Source organism: Aotus nancymaae, unplaced genomic scaffold, assembly GCF_030222135.1.
Source record: "Aotus nancymaae isolate 86718 unplaced genomic scaffold, 86718_ANA_hifiasm-v0.15.2.pri h1tg000072l, whole genome shotgun sequence".
Lineage (NCBI taxonomy): Eukaryota > Metazoa > Chordata > Mammalia > Primates > Aotidae > Aotus > Aotus nancymaae.
In genome coordinates this window covers 12515789-12538064 of record NW_026988487.1, presented here as the reverse complement: position 1 = coordinate 12538064, position 22276 = coordinate 12515789, and the positions used below count along the sequence as shown (strand labels likewise).

Here is a 22276-nt window from a genome sequence, read left to right as displayed (position 1 = left end):
TTTGATTAATGAGTTGCCCAAATTTATACAGTTCTTAAGTGGCAAAGTTAGGATTCCAACCCAAGTCAACCTAACTAAGGCCAAAACCCCATCTCACCCCCTAGGCCATCAGATATTGGCTGGGCGAGGTGGCTTATCCCTGTAATCCCAGCCCTTAGGAGGCAGAGCAGGAGGATTGCTTGAGCTGAGGAGTTTGAGACCAGCCTGGGCAACATAACAAGACCCTATCTCTACAAAAAATATAAAAATTAGCTGGGTGTAGTGGCTTACACCTGTAGCTACCTGGGAGGCTGAGGTGGGAGGATTGCTTGAGCCTGGAAGGTCAAGGCTACAGTGAACTGTGATTGCACCACTGCACTCCAACCTGGATGACAGAGACCCCGTCTCAAAAAATACATAAAAAATAAAAAGAACATCAGGCCGGGCACGGTGGCTCACGCCTGTAATTCCAGCACTTTGGGAGGTTGAGGTGGGTGGATCACCTAAGGTCAGGAGTTTGAGACCAGGCTGACCAACATGGAGAAACCTCGTCTCTACTAAAAATACGAAATTAGCTGGGCATGGTGGTGCATGCCTGTAATCCCAGCTACTTGGGAGGCTGAGACAGGAGAATTGCTTGAATCTGGGAGGTAGAGGTTGCAATGAACCAAGATCGTGCCATTGCACTCCAGCCTGGGCGATAGAGCGAGACTCTGTCTCAAAAAAAATAAATGAATAAAGGTCAGACATCACCATTGCCTCGCCTCTCCTAGAAACCACGGGGCCTTCTCCTCAAATTAGATCTTCCCAGGCATTTTATGAACTTGCATCTAGTTTCTGATCTCTCCCAAATTGCCCAAGATGCCCTGTGAGTGAGAACCGCTATCTTATGGGCCTCCTCCAGAATAATGAGAAGTCACCCAAACAATCTGTTTTCTGGCTCACTCAATCTTGACATATGTACAATGTCATCCTTGGTTTTCTTGGAAATTTTCTTTTCTTCATTGTCTTTCTTTGGAGGCTTATTTCCTTTTGTTGGTTACTATTTTATTTTATTTTTTTATTATAATTCAGTCTCCATAGAGACTGTCAAAAATTGCCAATGTTGACTATATTTCAAGTCGTCATGGCAGGATATTGGGAAAAGTTTTCAATTAGCAATAATTGTGCCTTGGATAAACCTCATTGGCTACAATACTGCCACTGCGCAAAGCTATTTTATTTTTTTTGAGACAGAGTCTACTCTGTCACCCAGGCTGGAGTGCAGTGGCGCCATCTCAGCTCACTGCAACCTCCACCTCCCGGGTTCAAGGGATTCTCCTGCCTCAGCTTCCCGAGTAGCTGGGACTACAGGTGTGTGCCAGCACACCCGGCTAATTTTTGTATTTTTAGTAGAGATGGCCAGGCTGGTCTCGAACTCCTGACCTCATGATTCACCTGCCTCAGCTTCCCAAAGTGTTGGGATTACAGGCATGAGCCACTGTGCCCGGCCTTCTATTTTATTTTTAATTTCCCACACCACAATGACATATGTTGGTTATTGTTTTAGACTTTTTTTGTTGTTGTCACCTGGAACTTTTGTATCTTGAATAAATTTGGGGATTAAATACATTTTTTCTCCACCAGTCCTATTTATACCTTTCTATATTCAGAGCTTGAAATCTGGTTTGGTTTAAAATTGTTCTCTCCTCCACCTCTTTTTTTCAAGGCGAGTTTTGCTCTTGTCACCCAGGCTGGAGTGTAGTAACGCAGTCTTGGCTCACTGCAACTTCTGCCTCCTGGGTTCAAGAGATTCTCCTGCCTCAGCTTCCTGTGTAGCTGGGATTACAGGCGCCTGCCACCATGCCCAGTTAATATTTGCATTTTTAGTAGAAATGGGGTTTTGCCGTGTTAGCCAGCTGGTCTCGAACTCCTAACCTCAAGTGATCTGCCCACCTCAGCCTCCCAAAGTGCTGAGATTACAGGCATGAACCATCGCTCCTGAACTTTTTTTTTTTTTAAACTTTTATTTATTTCTTTATTTTTGAGAAAGAATCTCACTCTGTTGCCCAGGCTGGAGTGCAGTGGTTCGATCACTGCTCATTGCAGCCTCAACCTCCCAGGCTCAAGTGATCCTCCCACCTCACCTTCCCAAGTAGCTGGGACTGCAGGCGCATGTCACTGTGCCCAGCTAATTTTTTGTAATTTTCGTAGAGACAGGGTTTTGCCATGTTGCCCAGGCTGATCTGGAACTTCGGAGCTCAAGCGATCCACGCACGCCTGCCTCCCGAAGTGCTAGGATTACAGGCATGAGCCACCACGCCCAGCTTCTTTTCCATTTTATTATAATATTTATTTTATTCTATTTTTGAGATGGAGTCTTACTCTGAGTAAGTAAGTAAGTAAGTAAGACTTACTCTGTCGTCAGTCTTACTCCAGTGCAGTGGCGCAATCTCAGCTCACTGCAACCTCCGCCTCCTGGGTTCAAGCCATTCTCCTGCTTCAGCCTCTGAATAGCTGGGATTACAGGCCATCATGCCTGGCTAATTTTTTGTATTTTTAGTAGAGATGAGGTTTCACCATGTTGGCCAGGATGGTCTTGATCTCTTGACCTCTTGATCCACCTGCCTTGGCTTCCAAAGTGTTGGGATTACAGACGTGAGCCACCGCGCCCAGCCTGCTTTTCCCTTTTAAAGAGTTAGTGTCCACAGCTACTGGATGCCATTTTGGTTCAGGTGGTTCCACTCATCATGCCCAAAGGTTGCCACTCCTGATGAGTCACAAACAATGCTTGCACCATCATCCTATTCCTTCAAACAGAGTCTTTGGGCCCCTGGATGTCCCTGGGACTTGCTTCCTCTGCTACTCAACACCACTCAAGGCAGGCTGGCTTTAAATATCCTACTTAATCTAATCTGGGTCACAGGCTCTCCCTGCACCTCTGGTATTCTGTGTTGCCTCGTTAACATCTCTAGCTACTCAGTTAAGATTGGCTTAGTGTCCATCTCTTGAGGTCAAAGGCCAGCAGCCTTTGTCTTATTATACAGGAGTGTTCTTACTCCTGCTACCCAGTTGTTTCTACTGAAAGGCAGAAAGAGACTGTGGCATCATCTGGATAGTATGTTTCATCTAAAGGCCTGGTCAACAGATGTGAGTTTTAGAAACTGCTTCTTTCATCCCTCAACAATTTCACAATTGTAGGAGCCAACATTAACCTGCTGTGTCCCAAACGGCCTGGAATGGTGGCTCATGCCTGTAATCCCAGCACTTTGGAAGACTGAGGCAGGTGGATCACCTGAGGTCAGGAGTTCGAGACCAGCCTGGCCAATATGGTGAAACTCCATCTCTACTAAAAATACAAAAAATTAGCTGAGCGCGGTGGTGTGTGCCTGTAATCCCAGCTACTCGGGAGGCTGAGGCAGGAGAATCGCTTGAACCCATGAGGCAGAGGTTGCAGTGAGCGGTGATCATGCCACTGCACTCCAGCCTGGGTGACAGAGTGAGACTCAGTGTCAAAACAACAAAACAAAACAAAAGCAACAAAATAAAAACCTTCCTTGTCCCAGACAGCCTCACCAATGAGGATTTCCACCTTAACTCCTCAGATTTCTTCCCCTACTTGCCCTCCCCACCTTAATCGCTGGAGAAGGAATATTTTGAGATACCTGGGAAAGTCTTGCCCTGTGGTACAACCCACTAAAGGTTCTTTACAAATGACTAGGGAAGCTGTTCTGGTTTTTTTGTTTTTGTTTTGTTTTTGTTCTTGTTCTTGTTTTTGTTTTTGTTTTTTTGAGATAGTGTCTTGCTCTGTCACCCAGGCTGGAGTGCAATGGCGCGATCTCGGCTCACTGCAACCTCTGCCTTCTGGGTTCAAGCAATTCTTCTGCCTCATCCTCCCAAGTAGCTGTGATTACAGGTGCATGTCATCACATCCAGCTAATATTTGTATTTTTAGTAGATACAGGGTTTCACCATGTTAGTCTGGCTGGTCTCAAACTGCTGACCTCATGATCCACCCACCCGCCTCAGCCTTCCAAAGTGCTGGGATTACAGGTGTGAGCCACAGTTCCTGGCCGTTTTTTTTTTTTTTTTTTTTTTCCTGAGACGGAGTCTTGCTCTGTCACCCAGTTTGGAGTCCAATGGTGGAATCTTGGCTCACTGCAACCTCCACCTCCCTAGTTAAGCGATTTTCCTGCCTCAGCCTCCTGAGTAACTGGGATTAGAGGAGCGCGCCACCACCCCGGGCTAATTTTTGTGTTTTTAGTAGAGACAGAGTTTCACTATGTTGGTCAAGCTGGTCTTGAACTCCTGACCTTGTGATCTGCCCGCCTTGTCCTCCCAAAGTGTAGGGATTACAGGCGTGAGCCACCATGTCCAGCCTGTTGTTTGCTTCTTAAAGGCAGAAAGACAGGGTCTTGCTCTGTCACTGAGTGCAGTGTTGTGTCTATAGCTCACTGAGGCCTCGAACTCCTAGGCTCAAGGGATCCTCCTGCCTCAGCCTCCCCAGTAGTTGAGACTACAGGTGCGTACCACCATGCTTGGTTCCGGCTATGTTTTGTTTTTGTAGAGGCAGGAATCTTGCTATGTTGTCCAGGCTGGTCTCAATCTTCTGGGCTCAAGTGATCCTTCTATCTCAGCCTCCCAAAGTGCTAGGATTATAGGCATGAGCTACAGCACACTGCCTGTTCTGGGCTTCTTGCAGAGCCTCTTCAGCTGCAGAGAAGCTGCTCTCCTTTCTCCAAGTCCAGAGCCTCATCCCCAACAGGTGAGGGCTGCAGTGAGAATCTTTGAAGCACACAGACCTGGGCTCCAGTCTTCTCACTAATTAGCTGTGTTACTCTGGGTAAGTCACCTTCTCTGAGCCTCAGTTTTCTTCTCTGCAAAATAGGACTAATAATGAAGCTGTTGGGAAGATTTACTGATAATACGTTTAAAGGGTCTAGCATATTTTAGGAGCTCAAGGTTGGCGCCTTCCCTTTTTCTTTACTCTGAACTTGGGATGAGGCCTTGAGAAAGAAGAGAGAGGCACTTGTAAAAGGAGGTCAGGTCTCAGGCTGGGCGCAGTGGCTCACGCTGTAATCCCAGCACTTTGGGAGGCCGAGGTGGGCAGATCACTAGGTCAGGAGTTCGAGGTTAGCCTGGCCAACATGGTGAAACCCTGTCTCTACTAAAAGTACAAAAATGAACTGGGCGTGTTGCCGGGTGCCTGTAATCGCAGCTACTCGGGAGGCTGAGGCAGAAGAATCGCTTGAACCCAGGAGGCGGAGGTTGCAGTGAGCCTAATCGCGCCACTGCACTCCATCCTGGGCAACAGAGAGAGACTCCATTTCAAAAACAAAAACAAAATACGAGGTCAGGTCTGAAAAGATGTCACCCCCAACCTGTCAAAACTTCTCCTCAAGCCCTGTTGTTCCACTTTTGTCCGCCAGGGGGAGAAAAGGTTCCCTCAAAGGATGTCTTTGCTTTTGCTTGAGCATTCACGGAGCCTCGAGAAACAGTGGCCGTGCGGGCGCCCGCGGCCGTGTGCGCCCATTAGACTCCCGGAGGCGGGGCGGGAGGGCGCACGCGCAGAAGGCTGGCTGGGCGTGACGCGGCGCCAGGCTTGGGCTTTTTCTGTATTCCGCGTGGCTGGAGCTGGGGCTGGAGGAAGGTCCAGAGGTGGGCGGGAGCCCTCCGGGGATTTCTTCTTACCGCAGTACTAGCTGTCATCTTCGTTTTCCACAAGGGAGGAACTGACTCCTTTCAGAGTCAGCATTTCTTTCCCTTCCTGGATGCTCTTGAGTTCCAAAGAAAAGAAAGTCTTCATTGAGCAACTTCTTCTTTAGGGACTTGGCAAGGGGGTAGATCGACCTTAGGGGAAATGATGCCCCCTTACTAGAGAAAGTTTTGAATCAGGGTTTGCTTTATTTGAAATTTAAACAAATACAGAAAAGCAGAAGGTAGAAAATGGAAGTAATCCATGTTTCCATTACGCCAAAGTATCCATTGCTGTCTCCTGAAAATGAGTCCTAATAGGTTTGTTCAACAAATATTTATTATACACCTACCTATACTAAGCGCTTAGCACTGTTATAAGGGGACTACAGAGGGAAAGGAATGATGATTAGTAAACAAGATTTTTAGAAATCTGTGCATGTGAGGCTGGACATGGTGGCTCACGCCTGTAATCCCAGCACTTTGGGATGCTGAGATGGGAGGATCACTTGAGGCCAGGAGTTGGTCAACATAGTGTGACCCCATGTCTACTAAAAAAAAAAGAAAAAAGAAAAAGGCAGGGCGCAGTGGTTCACGCTTGTAATCCCAGCACTTTGGGAGGCCGAGGCAGGTGGATCAGCTGAAGTCATGGGTTCAAGACCAGCCTGGCCACCATGGTGAAACCTCCTCTCTACTAAAAATTCACAAATTAGCTGGGAGTTGTGTGGCGCACCTGTAATCCCATCTCCTCAGGAGGCTGAGGCAAGAGAATCTCTTGAACCTGGGAGGCAGAGGTTGCAGTGAGCCATATCACACCACTGCACTCCAACCTGAGCAACAGAGCAAGGCTGTTGTCTTGAAGGGACAATCCCATAATAGCAAATAGCAAATGACAGAGACTCATGTGACTAAGAAAGATTTTTTTTTTTTTGAGATGGAGTCTCGCTCTGTCATCAGGCTGGAGTACAGTGACACGATCTCGGCTCACTGCAACCTCTACCTCCCAGATTCAAGTGATTCTCCCACCTCAGCCTCCCAAGTAGCTGGGACTACAGGTGCACACCACCATGCCCAGCTAATTTTTGTATTTTTAGTAGAGATGGGGTTTCACCGCATTAGCCAGGATGGTCTTGATCTCCTGACCAACCTCATGATCCGCCTGCCTCAAACTCCCAAAATGCTGGGATTATAGGTGTGAGCCATGGCACCCAGCCAACTAAGAAGGGTGTGTGACCAGAAAACCCACAGAAGAGATAAACCATAGACATGATGAGAAAGGCACTACAATCCGCATTTAAATCTAATTGTACATTAGATAATATACATAAAAAATTATTTAACCTAGTCCCTGATTTCATTAATATATTTTTATAAGGTTTTCATTAGTTTTTTTTTTTTTAATAAAAACACTTTATTGCACAAGTTCCACAAAGGTCTCGGGCCCTGGGGCCAAGCCCATAGCCCCAACCTGGCTCCAGGCCTGCTCTTTGGTCCCCACCCTGGCCTGAAGTGCCAAGGTCTTCTGCAGAGTGTGCAGGTGTCCATGAGCGTTCCTGTGTTGGGGGAAGCCTGCCTGGGCCATAGGTAATTGGGAACTGTGGCAGCCTCAAGATGCAGACAGGTTGGGTGGAATGGGGTCCCCACCTGCCCAGGCTCAGGGGCCGCAGGGGTCAACACAGTCCTTTCTGCTTTGAAACACATGGTAGATGCTAGTGGGAGGGAACATGACGCCGGCACCAAGCAGGGAGCCCATCTGGATGGCCACACCAGCTGCCAGCAATGCTGGCCGGCCCCCACCATGCAGCAGGGAGCTTGCAGCCACCTTCACATATGAGAACACACACAGACACAGCATCCACGACAGCACCTGCAAGGGGGACACGGCAGCAGGCTAAGCATGAGATGCACTTGTTCCAGGGAACACCCTCCTCCCCCTTTATGTCCCCACTTGCTCACCACAAGGATCACCCCTGCAGTGGTGCCCACCAGGGGTGGGCAGGGGCTCAGGATTGCCAGTGCCATCAGGTAGGCCCCAAAGAGCATGCCCAGCAGAGAAAGACCACCCAGCCCTGACAGGGACCTGTCAGAGATGAGCAAAGACTCAGGGCTGGCTGTTCCAGGACCTGGACCCCAACCTTGTGTTCCACCCACCAAGGAGCTTGGGGCCCCTTTGCACCTGCACAGCAGGCCCATGGCCAGGAAGCAGGCAAGGGGGTTGGCAGCACTGCCCAGCACCACAGCCAGGTGGTAGGCCAGGCGCCCATAGGGCAAGCAGGAAAAGCTCTGCACAGCAGGCAGCACACCATTGGTCAGGGCACTGGTGATGGCCAGCAGGCCAAGCAGGAAGGCACCATGGGCTGAGAGCAGCTGATGGGCCTCAGGGTCTGGGTCAGGGATGGTGCCTGCTGCCTGGCTTGGTGGCTCCTGCAATGGCAAATCCTCTTCTTCCTCCTTCTCTTCCTCCTCTGCTCCTAGGGATCCCAGTTGATGTCCAGGCCCTGAGCCCCCTGTGGATACAGATGGTAGTGATGGCAACAGCAACAGGAGACCCTGGAAGGCGGCAGCAGAAATGATCAGAAGGGTAGTCAGTGCCCAGAAGAAGGTGCTGGCAGGAAAACGCTCAGGGAAGTTGAGGGGAGGCCCAGAGGTGCCGTTGGTGGGGTCTGTCGGGCACTCAAGGTGGCCCACACCCTGCACAAGGGCCAGCACACAGGGTAGCAGGGCACTGAGACCCTGACCCAGGAAGAAAGACCGTAAGAAAAGAGGTGGCAGGTGGTTCAGGAAGGGCAGGAAAGTGACATTAGAGGTACAGCAGGCCAGTGCCAACACCAAGGCCAGCGTCAGGAAGGCCACAGAGTGGAGCTGCCCTGCCACTGGGACCACGTGGTGCCACAGAGGGGCCAGCAGGGCTGTGCCCACTACACTCAGTGCCTGTACCACCTGGATGGGCACCCGTTCACCCTTGCCCGGGGCCAGCCGCCTCCATAGGGTCACCACCAGCAGACCCAGGTTCCCCAGTGCCACACACAGAGAGAGGTATGAGGGGAGGCTCCAACCTGCAGGGAAGGAACGATGCCATGTCAGGAGCACGGTGGTTAAGGGACAAAGAGCTGCCACAGGCCACCTTCCTGGGCACACCTGCCCCATGCTTCCCTGCAACTCCCTACTTACCCTCCGGAAGGTCTTTTACCACCACGGGCAGCTCCACCCAGATCCCATTGACAGCAGCCCAGGAGCCCATGCCAAAAAGGGCCACCAGCAGGTGGGTCAGCACCAGACGGCCCAATGTGGGTGCTGCCATTCAGCCCAAAGCTGGACCCTCCAGGACAGGGCAAAGGTCACAGGCAGGTCTTTCCCCACCTAGGTCCAAAGATGCTTTGGCTCTTCTGGAAACGGAACACCTCTTCCAGCTGGAAGGAAACAGACAGGCTGGCAGGTAATAGGCTGGTGGGACAGAACCAGAGTCAGAAGACAAGATGGTCAGACTGCTAAGACCAGGACAACTGGAGGGAGAGGTAGGCGGGGGGTGGGTGGAGAGGAGGAGGGGCCAGGACTTACCAGAGGCACCAGCTGCGCATGTGGAGACTGACCCAGCAGTGCTGGCAGGGGGAGAGGCAGGAAGCTGGCCGAGGCGCAGCTGCCCCAGGGGAGCAAAAGGGAGCTGATCTTCCTACCCACGGAGGACCCCGGGTCCGAGTTGTCAAAAAAGCTATGCACTGGCCGGGCACGGTGGCTCACACCTGTAATCCCAGCACTTTGGGAGGCTGAGGCGGGCAGATCGCCTGGGATCAGGAGTTTGAGACCAGCCTGGCTAACATGGCAAAACCCTGTCACTACTAAAAATACCAAAATTAGCTGGGCATGGTGGCTGGTGCTTGCAATCCCAGCTACTCAGGAGGCTGAGGCATGAGAATCACTTGAGCACAAGAGAGGGAGGTTTTAGTGAGCCGAGATCTGGCCACTGAACTCCAGCCAGGGCGACAGAGCGAGACTCCGTCTCAAAAACAAAACAGAACAAAACAAAACAAAAAAAACAGCTCGGCACCAACACCACCCTCACCCTCAAATGGACCTCGGGGCAAGGGCACCTCTTAGGTGCCACGCGCAACCCGAGCGCTTCTGTGACAGGACTTGCCGAGGCTGGTCGGGTTGGAGAGGGGAGTGGCCAGAGCGGGCTCTAGCGCGAGGGACGTCTCTGTGCTGCCCTTCCGCTGGCGTCAGGAGGGCGTCCCAGGAGCCGCCAGGGGCTCAGGGATCCCCACGCCTCCGAATCCAGCAGCCCCTGGACCCAGCGGCGGCTGGCGGTCCGCCTGAGAGGGAGCACCCTCCGCTGGGGAAGCGACCCAGCCCAGAACCCGGGTTTTTTTTTTTTTTTTTGAGACCGAGTCTCGCTCCGTCACCAGGCGCCAGGCTGGAGTGCAGTGGCGCGATCTCGGCTCACTGCAACCTCTGCCTCCCGGGTTCAAGCAATTCTCCTGCCTCAGCCTCCTGAGTAGCTGGGACCACAGGCATGCGCCACCACGTCCAGCTAATTTTTGTATTTTTAGTAGAGATGGGGTTTCACCACTTTGGCCAGAATGGTCTCGATCTCTTGACTTCGTGATCCGTCCGCCTTGGCCTCCCAAGGTGCTGGGATTACAGGCATGAGCCACTGCGCCCGGCCCGAGTTTTGTTTTTTTAAAAATAATTTATTATTATTATTATTATTATTTAAGACGGAGTTTTGCTCTTGTTGTCCAGGCTGGAGTGCAATGGTGCCTCCCGGGTTCAAGCGATTCTCCTGCCTCAGCCTCCTTAGGCATGCACCACCACGCCTGGCTAATTTTGTATTTTTAGTAGAAAGGGTGTTTCTTCATGTTGGTCAGGCTGGTCTTAAACTCCTGACCTCAGGTGATCTGCCCTCCTCGGCCTCCCAAAGTGTTCGGATTACAGGCATGAGCCATTGCGCCCGATTAGTAATTATTTTTGAGACAGGGTCTTGCTCTGTCACCCAGGCTGGAGTGCAGTGGCAGGGATCATGGCTCACTGCAGCCTTTACCTCCCAGGCTCAAGCAATCCTCCCACCTCAGCCTCCCTCTAGAGTACCTGGGACCCCAGGCGAGCATCACCATGTTCAGCTAATTTTTTTTGTTGCTAATTTTATTATGTTGCTCAGGCTGGCTTAGAACTCCTGGGCTCAAACAATCTTCCTACCTCAGCCTCCCAAGTAGCTGGGACTACAGGCACACCATGCCCAGCTACTGCCACGCTCAGCTGTTTTTACATTTTTAAATGGTTGAAAAAAGAATTAGCTGGACGTGGTGTGTGCGCACACCTGGCTAATTTTTGCATTTTTTGTAGAGACACGGTTTCCCCACATTGCCCAGGTTGTTCTTGAACTCCTGGGCTCAAGTGATCTGTTCGCCTCACCCCTCAAAGTGCTCAGATTACAGGCACGAGCCACCGCACTCAGCCCGTCATTTGATTTCTAAATCACAACATAATGCACGTTACTTTTACACAACATTGTAAATGCTTTTAGGATTTTAATATCATGAGGAAAATGAGACCCAGAAAAGCTAGAAGACTTACTTAGAATCCAGAAGGATGGGATTGGGACTAGACCCACTGACAATGGATTTCTAGACTGGTACTCTTCTGTTGCATCACACTAAATGTGGTTCAGGCATTAATAATACTTTGTACTTGTTCACTCATTGACCATCTCAGGGATTGCTGTGACCTACTGCCCATTTTTGTGTGTCCTGCTAGCTAAGGTTTTTACATTTTATTTATTTATTTATTTATTTATTATTATTTTTGACAAAGTGGACCGGGCATGGCGGTTCATGCCTGTAATCCCTGCAGTTTAGGAGGCTGAGGTGGTGGATCACAAGGTCAGGAGTTCATAGATCAGGCTAGCCAAGATGGTGAAACCCTGTCTCTACTAAAAATACAAAAAAAATTTAGGCAGGCATGGTGGCGGACACCTGTAGTCAGCTACTTGGGAGGCTGAGGAGGAGAATTGCTTGAACCTAGGAGGTGGAGGTTGCAGTGAGCCGAGATTGTGCCACTACACTCCAGCCTGGGCGATAGAGTGAGACTCCATCTCAAAAAAAAAAAAGAGAAAGTTTCTTGCTCTGTCACCCAGGCTGGAGTGCAGTGGCACAATCACAGCTCACTGCAGCCTCAAATTCCTGGGCTCAAGGGATCCTCCCACCTCAGCCTCCTGAGTAGCTGGGACTCCATCCCCCGCCCTCCAACAAAAAGAAATTCAGTGCCCATAAATAAAATTCTATCAGAACACAGCCAAGCCCATTCATTTACATATTGTCATATACCTGCTTTCCTGCTACAAGAGCAGAGTTGAATGGTTTACACATTCAACTTTGTGTGGTCCACACAGCCTAAAATGTTTACTATCTGGCCATTTACAGAAAAAGTTTGCTGGTCTGTCTCCCTGACTAGGATTTAAGTTTCCTGAGAGAAGGCACTTTGTCTATTTCACTACCTGCTCTATTCTCAGTGATCAGTATATCACCTAGGAGGTGCTCAAATTGTTGTTGAATAAATAAACTAATAATACCCTAAAATCTGTGTTTCAAAAAACACAAGCCTGGCACACTGGTGCATGCTTGTCATTCCATCTACTCAGAAGGCTGAGGTGAGAAGATCACTTGAGCCCAGAAGTTCGAGGCTGCAGTGAGCCATGATTATGCCACTGCACTCCAGCCTGGGCAACAGAAGGAGGCCCTGTCTCTTAAAAAAACAAATAGTAAAATAAATTTTGAAAGTTCCCTAGATGACTCTGATGTGCAACCAAGCTTGGCCTCACTGCTGAGGGAAAGGGTAAATCAGATAGAAATGGGGTCACATTGGCTGGGTGTGGTGGCTCATGCCTGTAACCCAGCACTTTGGGAGGCCGAGGCGGGCAGATCACAAGGTCAGGAGTTCGAGACCAGCCTGGCCAATATGGTGAAACCTCGTCTCTACTGAAAATATGAAAAGTTAGCAGGTATGGTGGTGGGTGCCTGTAGTCCCAGCTACTCAGGAGGCTGAGGCAGGAGAATCACTTGAACCCAGGAGGCGGAGGTTGCAGGGAACCAAGATCGTGCCACTGCACTCCAGCCTGGGCAACAGTGGGAGACTTCATCTCAAAAATAAAAAAGGAAAGAAAAGGGGTCACATTTAGTTTCCTACAGTAATACCAAGCAATGATGTTTCTAATACTCCAAGAGGATGAGAAATGAAAAGACACTATTTATCCAACACTTTTCTTGTACTTACTACATGCCAGATACTGGCATAAATATTTTGAAAAAATATTAACAAAAAATCCTCCCAACAGTCCAATGGAGTGGCTACCATTATCAATACTCCAATTATAAGTAAGAAAACCAGAAACCGAGGTACATAAAGATTCAGTAGGCTGGGCTCGGTGGCTCATGCCTGTCATCCCAGCACTTTGGGAGACCAAGGCAGGCGAATCACCTGAGGTCAGGAGTTCAAGACCAGCCTGGCCACCGTGGTAAAACCCCGTCTCTACTAAAAATACAAAAATTAGCTGGGCGTGGTGGCACGCACTGGTAGTCCCAGCTACTCTGGAGGCTGAGGCAGGAGAATTGCTAGAACTCAGGAGGTGGAGGTGCAGTGAACCGAGATCATGCCACTCTATTCCATCCTGGGCGACAGAGAGACTCCGTCTCCAGAAAAAAAAAAAAAAAAGATTCAGTTATTTGCCCAACGTTCCACAGGTCGAGAGCAGAGCCATGATCTGAGTGTTGGTGACAGTCTAACTGCAGGGACTGTTCCCTTAATGTAACTGATCACCTCACCCCTTGGCCAAAGACCCTGCTGCCACCGCCCAGGCTGGAGTGCAGTGGTGTGATCTTGGCTCACTGCATCCTCTGACTCCCGGGTTCAAGTGATTCTCCTGCCTCAGCCTCCCGAGTAGCTGGGATTACAGGCGAGAGCCACCGCGCCCGGCCAGTAATTAACAATTTATAGACATAGTTCCCTATATGTTAGGGACCTTGCAGAAGAGGGAAAGAAAAATTGTAAAGTGCAGATGCTTCTCTTAGAATGACTTTGGGACAAAAGAGATCACTATGTCTTTAGGAGCAGAGCTCCAACTAAAGAAAGGCAGAATGCTAGAGAGGTTGAAACAGAAGAGGAGAGACCTACCACGGAGAGAGTCAAGGAGCAGTCTGTGAGCGATCATTGTTGGATGTGTGCCTGGGGTGATTGTGATTTGTAGGATTATAAAAGTGCCTTGTATAGGGCCGGGCGAGGTGGATCATGCCTGTAATCCCAGCACTTTGGGAGGCCGAGGCAGCAAATCACGAGGTCAGAAGTTCGAGACCAACCTGGCCAATATGGTCAAAGCCCATCTCAAAAAATACAAAAATTAGCTGGGCACGGACGCGCTCGCCTGTAATCCCAGCTATTCAGGAGGCTGAGGCAGTGAGCTGAGATCGTGCCACTGCACTACAGCTTAGGCGACAGAGCGAGACTCTGCCTCAAAAAAAAAAGTGCCTGTGTGTGTGCCCCACTGAGGGATGGATACTTGAAGTAGAAAGTGGAAGAAGGGGCCAGTCGCGGTGGCTCATGCCTATAATCCCAGCACTTTGGGAGGCCATGGTGGGTGGATCACAAGGTCAAGAGATCAAGAACAGCCTGGCTAACATGGTTAAACCCCGTCTGTACTAAAAATACAAAAATTAGCTGGGCGTGGTGGCACATGCCTGTAGTCCCAGCTGCTTGGGAGGCTGAGGCAGGAGAATCGCTTGAACCCGGGAGGCGTAGGTTGCAGTGAGCTGAGATCGTGCCACTGCACTCCAGCCTGGGCTACAGAGTGAGACTCTGTCTCAAAAACAAAAAAAAAGTGGCAGATCAGTTAATGAAGGAGAACATCAGTGGGCACTGCTGTGTCCCTAGATCGAATTTGCTCTTTTTCTTCTCTTTTTTTTTTTTGAGACAGGGTCTTGCTCTGTCACCCAGGCTGGAGTGCAATGGTGCCATCATGTCTCACTGCAGCCTTAAACTCCCAGGCTCAAGTGATCCACCCACCTCAGCTTCCCGAGTAGCTGAGACCACAGGTGTGCACCCCCATACCTGGCTAATTTTTGAATTCTCTGTAGAGACTAGGTCTTGCTAGGTTGCACAGGCTGGTCTCAAACTCCAGGGCTCAAGCAATCCTCCCAGCTTGGCCTCCCAAAGTGTTGGGATTATAGGCATGAGCCATTGTGCCTGGCCTAAATTTGTTCTTGTATAGGGTGAGAGGGCTAATGCAAATGATAATATCTGTCATTGTGGTTTCAATGGTACATGCCTTAAACCTTAGCTTCACTCAGAATTTTTAGAAAAGAGAAACGAATAGCCATGGGATAGGGGTGGGGGGCGCAGGGAATAACCAAGGGGACCCAAGGTCTAACTTGCCAAGGTGTAGAGTCCTTCTCACCTGGAAGATCCCCATGCTCCCTGGCAGATGGGCTCCCTGGTGTGCTCCACTATGGCTACACAGCCCTAAGGCTATTACTTGTCATCTCGGTTCACCATAACCTTATAGCATCGAATAGCACTTTTTTTTCCTTTTTTTTGAGTGCAATGGTATGATCTCGGCTCACTGCAACCTCCGCCTCCTGGGCTCAAGTGATTCTCCTTTCTCAGCCACTGGAGTAGCTGGGATTTTTTTTTTTTTTTTTTTGAGACAGAGTCTTAGACTCTGTCTCCCAGGCTGGAGTACAGTGGTGCTAACTTGGCTCATTGCAACTTCTGCCTCCCAGGTTTAAGTGATTCTCTTGCCTCAGCCTCCTAAGTAGCTGGGACTACAGGTGAATGCCACCACACTCGGCTAATTTTTGTATTTTTAGTAGAGACAGGATTTTGCCATGTTGGCCAGACTGGTCTTGAACTCTTGACCTCAGGTGATCCACCTGCCTCGGCCTCCCAAATTGCTGGGATTACAGGCATGAGCCACTGCGCCTGGCCCTTCCTTCTCCAAATCTTGACAACCTGTGAAAGAATAGCTCTTCTTAGATAGGGGCTGAGTTTGAAGGGAGAGGCATAGGCTGTTCCCATTCAGCAGGCAAGAAGATGATGAGCCCTCCTACTCACTCATAACAGCCAGTGCAGATGGGTGGGAGGGGCAGGGGTAAGGATTTTCCAAGTCTCCAATCTCCAATTTTTTTTGGTTGTTGTTATTTTCGAGACAGGGTCTCATTTGTCACCCAGGCTGGAGTGCAATGGCAAGATCATAGCTTGCTGTGGCCTTGAACTCCTGGGCTCAAGTGGTCCTCCAGCTTTGGCCTCTGGCTACCACAGGCGAGTGCCACCATGCCTGGGTAATTTTTACTTTTATTTTTGTTTATTCATTTTTTTGAGATGGAGTCTCACTGTGTTGCCCAGGCTGGAGTGCAGTGGTGCAATCTCTGCTCACTGCAACCTCTGCCTCCCAGGTTCAAGCGATTCTCCCATCTCAGCCTCCTGAGTAGCTGGGACTACAGGTACATACCACCATGTCCAGCTAATTTTTGTGTTTTTAGTAGAGACGGGGTTTTACCATGTTGGCCAGGCTGGTGTTGAACTCCTGACCTTAAGTGATCCACCCGCCTTGGCCTCCCAAAGTGCTGGGATTACAGGCATCAGCCACCACACTTAGCCTGTTTATAAAGATGAGATCTCACTATGTTCTCCAGACTGGTCTCAAACTTCTGGTCTCAAGCAATCCTCCTGCCTTGGCCTCTCAAAGTGCTGGTATTACAGGCATGAGCCACCATGCCCAGCCATCCAGCTTCCAATTTTTCACTCTTCCTATTTCCTTACCCAGAAAGTACCTGGAATCCTAGACAATGGTTAGGATTCCTATTTTGAAGCCCTCATAGCAGCATTTAGCATTCTCATGTTGGAGATGGATGGGAGATTGGGCACAGAATCCCCACAGCCTTTGGGGCACTGGGCTGGCCTTACAGTCAACCTGAAGGCCCTTCATTCATGAACGTTGTGTATGGGATAAACTCTTCTTACTGACTTCCTTCAAACCTCCTGTCTTACTTTCTGCGTCTGTGTAGAGGAAGGTCATTGCAGAGGAATGTGCTGTCTTGCTGCATTTGCCTTCTGCTCTGGCAGCAGCTCTCCACCCTCTCCTCTATCTCAGGAACACCTGGCCTCAGAGCTCAGAGGAGGAGGTAAACCCAATCAGTCTGAATTCTTATCATATTCCTTCTGGCTTCAATATGGTTTCTCCGGATCTTGAACTCTTCCCCACCCTGTGGGTGGTTATAAAAGGCCATAGTTTTTTTTTTTTGAGATAGAGTCTCACTTTGTTGCCCAGGCTAGAGTGCAGTGGCGCAATCTCAGGTCACTGCAAGCTCCACCTCCTAGGTTCAAGCAATTCTCTTGCCTCAGCCTCCGGAGTAGCTGGGACTGCAGGCACATGCCACCACGCCCAACTAATTTTTTATATTAAAAGAGACGGGATTTCACCGTGTTGCTTTGGTTGGTCTTCGACTCCTGAGCTCAGGCAATCTGCCCTCCTCGGTCTCCCAAAGTGCTGGGATTACAGGCGTTTGCCACTGCACCCAGCGAAAGGTTATAGTTCTTACCCCTCCAGCATAACTGTCTCTGGGCCTGGCCTGGTTTTGATAGCTCACCTGGTCGGGAGAGAAAACCCAACCAACTGGTAGAACTTAAGCCTTTAGGGTGAATTTAAGATTGCCTTGTCTCCTGCCCAAACAGATACTCCTACAGAGCAAACATTTTGTGAAATAAGCCCATAGATGAGGTTTGATACTCTTCCATTAAAGACTTGGTAATCTTTGGAACTCAAATCTCAGAGAGGCCTTGAGCGGCAACACTGACTTTTGAGGGCTGGAAAGAACTTTGCAGAATAATTTAATCCATCATATAATTATATTTCTTTCCTGGGTTTTTTTTTTGAGATGGAGTCTTGCTCTGTCGCCCAGGCTGGAATGCAGTGGCATGATCTCAGCTCACTGCAATTCCACCTCCCGGGTTCAAGTGACTCTCCTGCCTCAGCCTTCTGAGTAGCTGGGATTACAGGCGCCTGCCACCTCACCCGGCTAATTTTTGTATTTTTAGTAGAGACAGGGTTTCACCATGTTGGTCAGGCTGGTCTCGAACTCCTGACCTCAGGTGATCTGCCCACCTCGACCTCCCAAAGTGCTGGGATTCTTGGCATGAGCCACCATGCCTGGCCAATCATTGTCTTCATTTTTGGAAGTATTTATGGAAGGCCCACTGTATAGAATGCATTTTGTTATGTATTTGGATGATACAAAGGCATATTATATATATAAGTAAAATCCTGCAAGGCCTGGCCCTCTCCTTCCTCCCCTACCTCCTTTCTAGCACTCTTGGCTTCCCACCAAATTGCTTATGGTTCTTTGCAGACCCCACACTGTGTCCTGCCTTTGTGCCTTTCCTCTTCCTGGAAGATCCTCCACACCTCGCAGCCCTCTTCTACTGGCTGGTTCCTACTCACCAGTGAGTCTCAGCTTAGCTGCTATAGTTTTAGGAGGCCTTGACTCTCTCAGACTGGGTTAAGTAACTTCTTCCTTCTTTCCGTCTTTCCTTCTTTTCTTTTCTTTCTTTTCCTTTCCATTCCTTTTTTTTTTGAGATGGAGTTTTGCTCTTGTTGCCCAGGCTGGAGTGCAATGGCGTGATCTTAGCTTACCGCAACCTCTACCTCCTGAGTTCAAGTGATTCTCCTGCCTCAGCCTCCCGTGGGATTACAGGCATGCACCACCACGCCCAGCTAATTTTGTATTTTTAGTAGAGAAGGGGTTTCTCCATGTTGGTCAGGCTGGTCTCGAACTCCTGACCTCAGGTGATCTGCCCACCTTGGCCTCGAAAAGTTCTGGGATTACAGGCATGAGCCACCAAACCCGGCCCCTTTCCTTTCTTTCTACAGGGTCTTGCTCTCTTGGCCAGGCTGTAGTTCAGTGGTGCAATCACAGCTCATTGCAGCCTTGATCCCCAAGGCTCAAGCAATCCTCCCACCTCAGCCTCCTCAGTAGCTGTGACTGCAGGTACATGCAGCTACACCTGGCAATTTTTTTTTTAATTTTTATTTTTTGGTAGAGACAGGGTCTCACTATGTGTCCCAGTCTGGTCTTGAACTCCTGAGCTCAAGCAGTCCTCCTCCCTAGCCTCCCAAAGTGCAGGGATTACAGGTGTGAGCCACTGTGCTCAGCTCCCTTTTCTTTTTAAGCTTACCCTATCACCACACTTACCATATGATCATGAAATTATAGATTTTGTGCTTGTCATCTCATCCCTTGACCCCTGACTGCTTACCATTAGGGATTGAACCTTATTCACCCTTCTAGTCAGACCTAGATTTTCCTCTATTAGGGACTACAGTCTAGTCAGAGAGAGAAAGCAGCATGACCTTATAACATGATTCCATCAGTGTGGGTGTGATAGATGCCAGAAGAGCAGTACAAATGAGGAAACTGAGGCTGTGGTGACTTGCCTGAAGTCATTCTCAGCTTCTTGGCAGCTGGCCAGGCTGGAAATCTACCTCCAGCTGGAGGCAGTAGCCTCGGAAGGAGTTTGAAACCAACTCAGCCTTTCACCTCAGAGCCCACAGCCTAAACAAGGGAATGTTCTGGATGACGAGGCAGTGAGGAGTAGTGAAAGGCGCATAAGACTGGGCACAAGGAGGCCTGGGTCTTGGTTCATGCTTTGTTCCACTTGTCCTCTTGCCTTCAATTCACTTCAGTCCATGACCAGAACCCACTGGCCAAATGGGCCTCCCCAAGATGTCACACCTTTTTCTGAGCGTAAGGTGACTTTTGTCCTTCCCTAAGTGTTAGGAGCATTTGAGAGCAGGCCTTAAACCTGGCATAAACAGGCCTTAAAGAAACTGGCCATAAACAGAATATCTATAGCACTGTGACATCCTCGTGATGGCAGTGACGCACATTGCTAGAAGTTGTTGGTTTACTGGAGCCAGGGAAAGATCTAACCTGCCCTTGGGCAGAAGACCGATTGAGGGGTTTCTGAACCATAAACAATAGCATGAGTGACACATGCCTTAACTTCATGTTCCAGCTGCAATAGATAAGCGAGCCAGAGCCTGTTTCTTGCCACTAAAGAATGCTTTGTTCCCTGCGAAGAATGCTTTTGGTTAAATGATGATTATCGCTTGCTGTCAATAAATGTGTGGGTCAGACTGTGCGAGGCTCTCAGCTGGGAATGCTGAGGCCCCCCTGTCTATCCCATACCTTTTTGTGCTCTATCTCCACGTCTGTTTCTTAATTCCCTCAGCATCGCCTGGGTTGGGGTCTCTGCAACCGAGCTGGTCTCGATACCCAAGTATCTCCTGGCCAGTAAACTGCCCTTCCTTAAGATCCAGCTCAGCTTCTATCTCCTGAGTGAAGCCTCTTCATTTTCCTCACCAGGTGTGGGCTGAGGTTTTTTCTTCCCTCCTCTGAACTCCCATAGAAAAAATTTATTGACCAGGTGTGGTGGCTCACATCTATAATCCCAGAACTTTGGGAGGGTGAAGCAGGTGGATCACCTGAGGTCAGAAGTTTGACCAGTCTGGCCAACATGGTGAACCCTGTCGCTACTAAAAAAAAAAAAGAAAAATAGGCTGGGCCCCATGGCTCACGCCTGTAATCCCAGCACTTTGAGAGGCTGAGGTGGGCGGATCACCAGGTCAGGAATTTGAGACCAGCCTGACCAACAAGGTGAAACCCCGTCTCTACTAAAAATACAAAAATTAGTTGGGTGTGGTGGTGTGCACCTGTAATCTCAGCTACTTAGGAGGCTGAGGCAGGAGAATCGCTTGAACCTGGGAGGTGGAGGTTGCAGTGAACCAAGATCATGCTCCTGCACTCCAGCCTGCACTCCAGCCTGGGTGGCAGAGTGAGACTCCGTCTCAAAAAAAAAAAAAAAAAACAGAAAAAATTGATGTTCTCTTAGGAAGCTGAATCTTGTCCTGCCTTACTATTTATTTACTTATGTGCTTATCTTGTTTTCCCCTAGTAATTTACCCCCATTATGTTTCCCCCTCTCAAGAGCAAAGGCCATATTGATTTGTGTAGCTTCCTTATTACCTAACTTATACTCAAATATTTGTTGACTAAAAGAATGGTTCCCTCTTATCAGTAAACTGCAGTGACCAAAGGCGTGGACTCTGAGCCACTCACTAGCTGTGTGAGTTTGGAAAGTCACTTAAGCTTTCTGTGCTGAATGTCCCCAACAGTAATGGGAACAATGGTGCCAACTTCATGAGGCTGTGCTGAGGCATCCACGGGCACCTGGTCCATGCCTGGCACATGGTAAGCGCTGCCCATGTTAGCTCCTAGGCCATTCCTCCTTCCAAATGTGTCAGAGATGCGAAGCTGTCCTTGCTACCGAAACACTGTTGGGGAATGAGACATTTCCCCTCCCTGAGAGGCTTCTTCCCTGACCTCCAAATCTGCTCTGACCAATCCACTGATAAGTGGTGAAATTTTCCCAGGGAGCTTTTCTTGTCCTAGATATTTTTGTGGATTACTTGGTTTGGGTCTGCAGTTGAGAGTGTAGATTTACTTTTGAGACAGAGTCTTGTTCTGTCACCCAGGTTGGAGTATAGAGGCACAATCACGGCTCACTATAGCCTTGACCTCCTGGGCTCAAGTGATCCTCCCACCTCAGCCTCCCAAGTAGCTGGGACCACAGGCATGCGCCACCACTCATGTCTAATTTTTTTTTTTTTTTGAGATGGAGTCTTTCTCTGTCACCCAGGCTCAAGTGCAGTGGCGTGATCTTGGCTCACTGCAACCTCTGCCTCCCAGGTTCAAGCAATTCTCTGCCTCAGCCTCCTGAGTAGCCAGGATTACAGGTGCCCATCACCATTCCTGGCTAATTTTTGTATTTTTAGTAGAGACAAAGTTTCACCATCTTGGCCAGGCTGGTCTTGAAGTCCTGACCTCATGATCCAACCACTTCGGTCTCCCAAACTGCTGGGATTACAGGTGTGAGCCACCGTGCCTGGCCTTGGCTAATTTTAAAATTATTTGTAGAGATGAGGTCTCTCTATGTTGCCCAGGCTCATTTTGAACTCCTGGGCTCAAGCAATCCTTCTGTCTTGGCCTCCAAAAGTGCTAGGATTACAACCATGAGCCATGGTGCCCAGCCTAGGTTTACTTATTGTGTGTGTGTGTGTATGTGTGTATGTGTATGTGTGTGTGTGTGTGTGTGTGTGTGTGTGTGTGTTTTACAAGAAGGAATGCCTTTAGATAGCTTCCTGATTTTCAAAGAACCCACAGAGGTTTTGATATTGGTAGAGTTAATTAGAGCTGGAATAGTAATGCCATTGGAGTTAATGATGATTAGGTCCAGGAGTCAAGTCAGCATCTTAGGATCAACATGGTTTACAACTTCATGGAACAAAGACAGTTTTCCACAACAAACGCCCAAAACAAACATAGATTTTTTTTTTTTTTTTCTTTCTGAAACAGAGTTTTGCTCTTGCCCAGGCTGGAGTGCAACGGCTCAGTCTTGGCTCACTGCAACCTCTACCTCCAGGTTCAAGCGATTCTCCTGCCTCAGCCTCCCGAGTAGCTGGGATTACAGGCATGCGCCACCACGCCTGGCTAATTTTTGTATTTTTAGTAGAGACAGGGTTTCT

At 49.2% G+C, this 22276-nt stretch overlaps 1 protein-coding gene and 1 non-coding gene across 2 annotated transcripts; both read right to left on the bottom strand.

Annotated features, from left to right (window-relative positions):
* Window positions 1-1053: 1053 nt before the first annotated feature.
* On the bottom strand, window positions 1054-1194 carry LOC135271000 (U4 spliceosomal RNA). The gene has a single exon (XR_010339155.1). It is a non-coding gene; the product is annotated as a U4 spliceosomal RNA (small nuclear RNA).
* Window positions 1195-5856: 4662 nt separating this feature from the next.
* SLC52A1 (solute carrier family 52 member 1) lies at window positions 5857-9774 on the bottom strand. Its single transcript, XM_012460546.2, has 5 exons — window positions 9211-9774; window positions 8824-9062; window positions 7829-8708; window positions 7609-7732; window positions 5857-7519 (listed from the first exon to the last, which is right to left on the bottom strand). The coding sequence occupies exons 2-5, from the start codon at window positions 8951-8953 to the stop codon at window positions 7307-7309; spliced, it is 1347 nt and encodes a 448-aa protein (XP_012315969.2). The 5' UTR covers window positions 8954-9062; window positions 9211-9774; the 3' UTR covers window positions 5857-7306.
* Between the last annotated feature and the right edge of the window lie 12502 nt (window positions 9775-22276).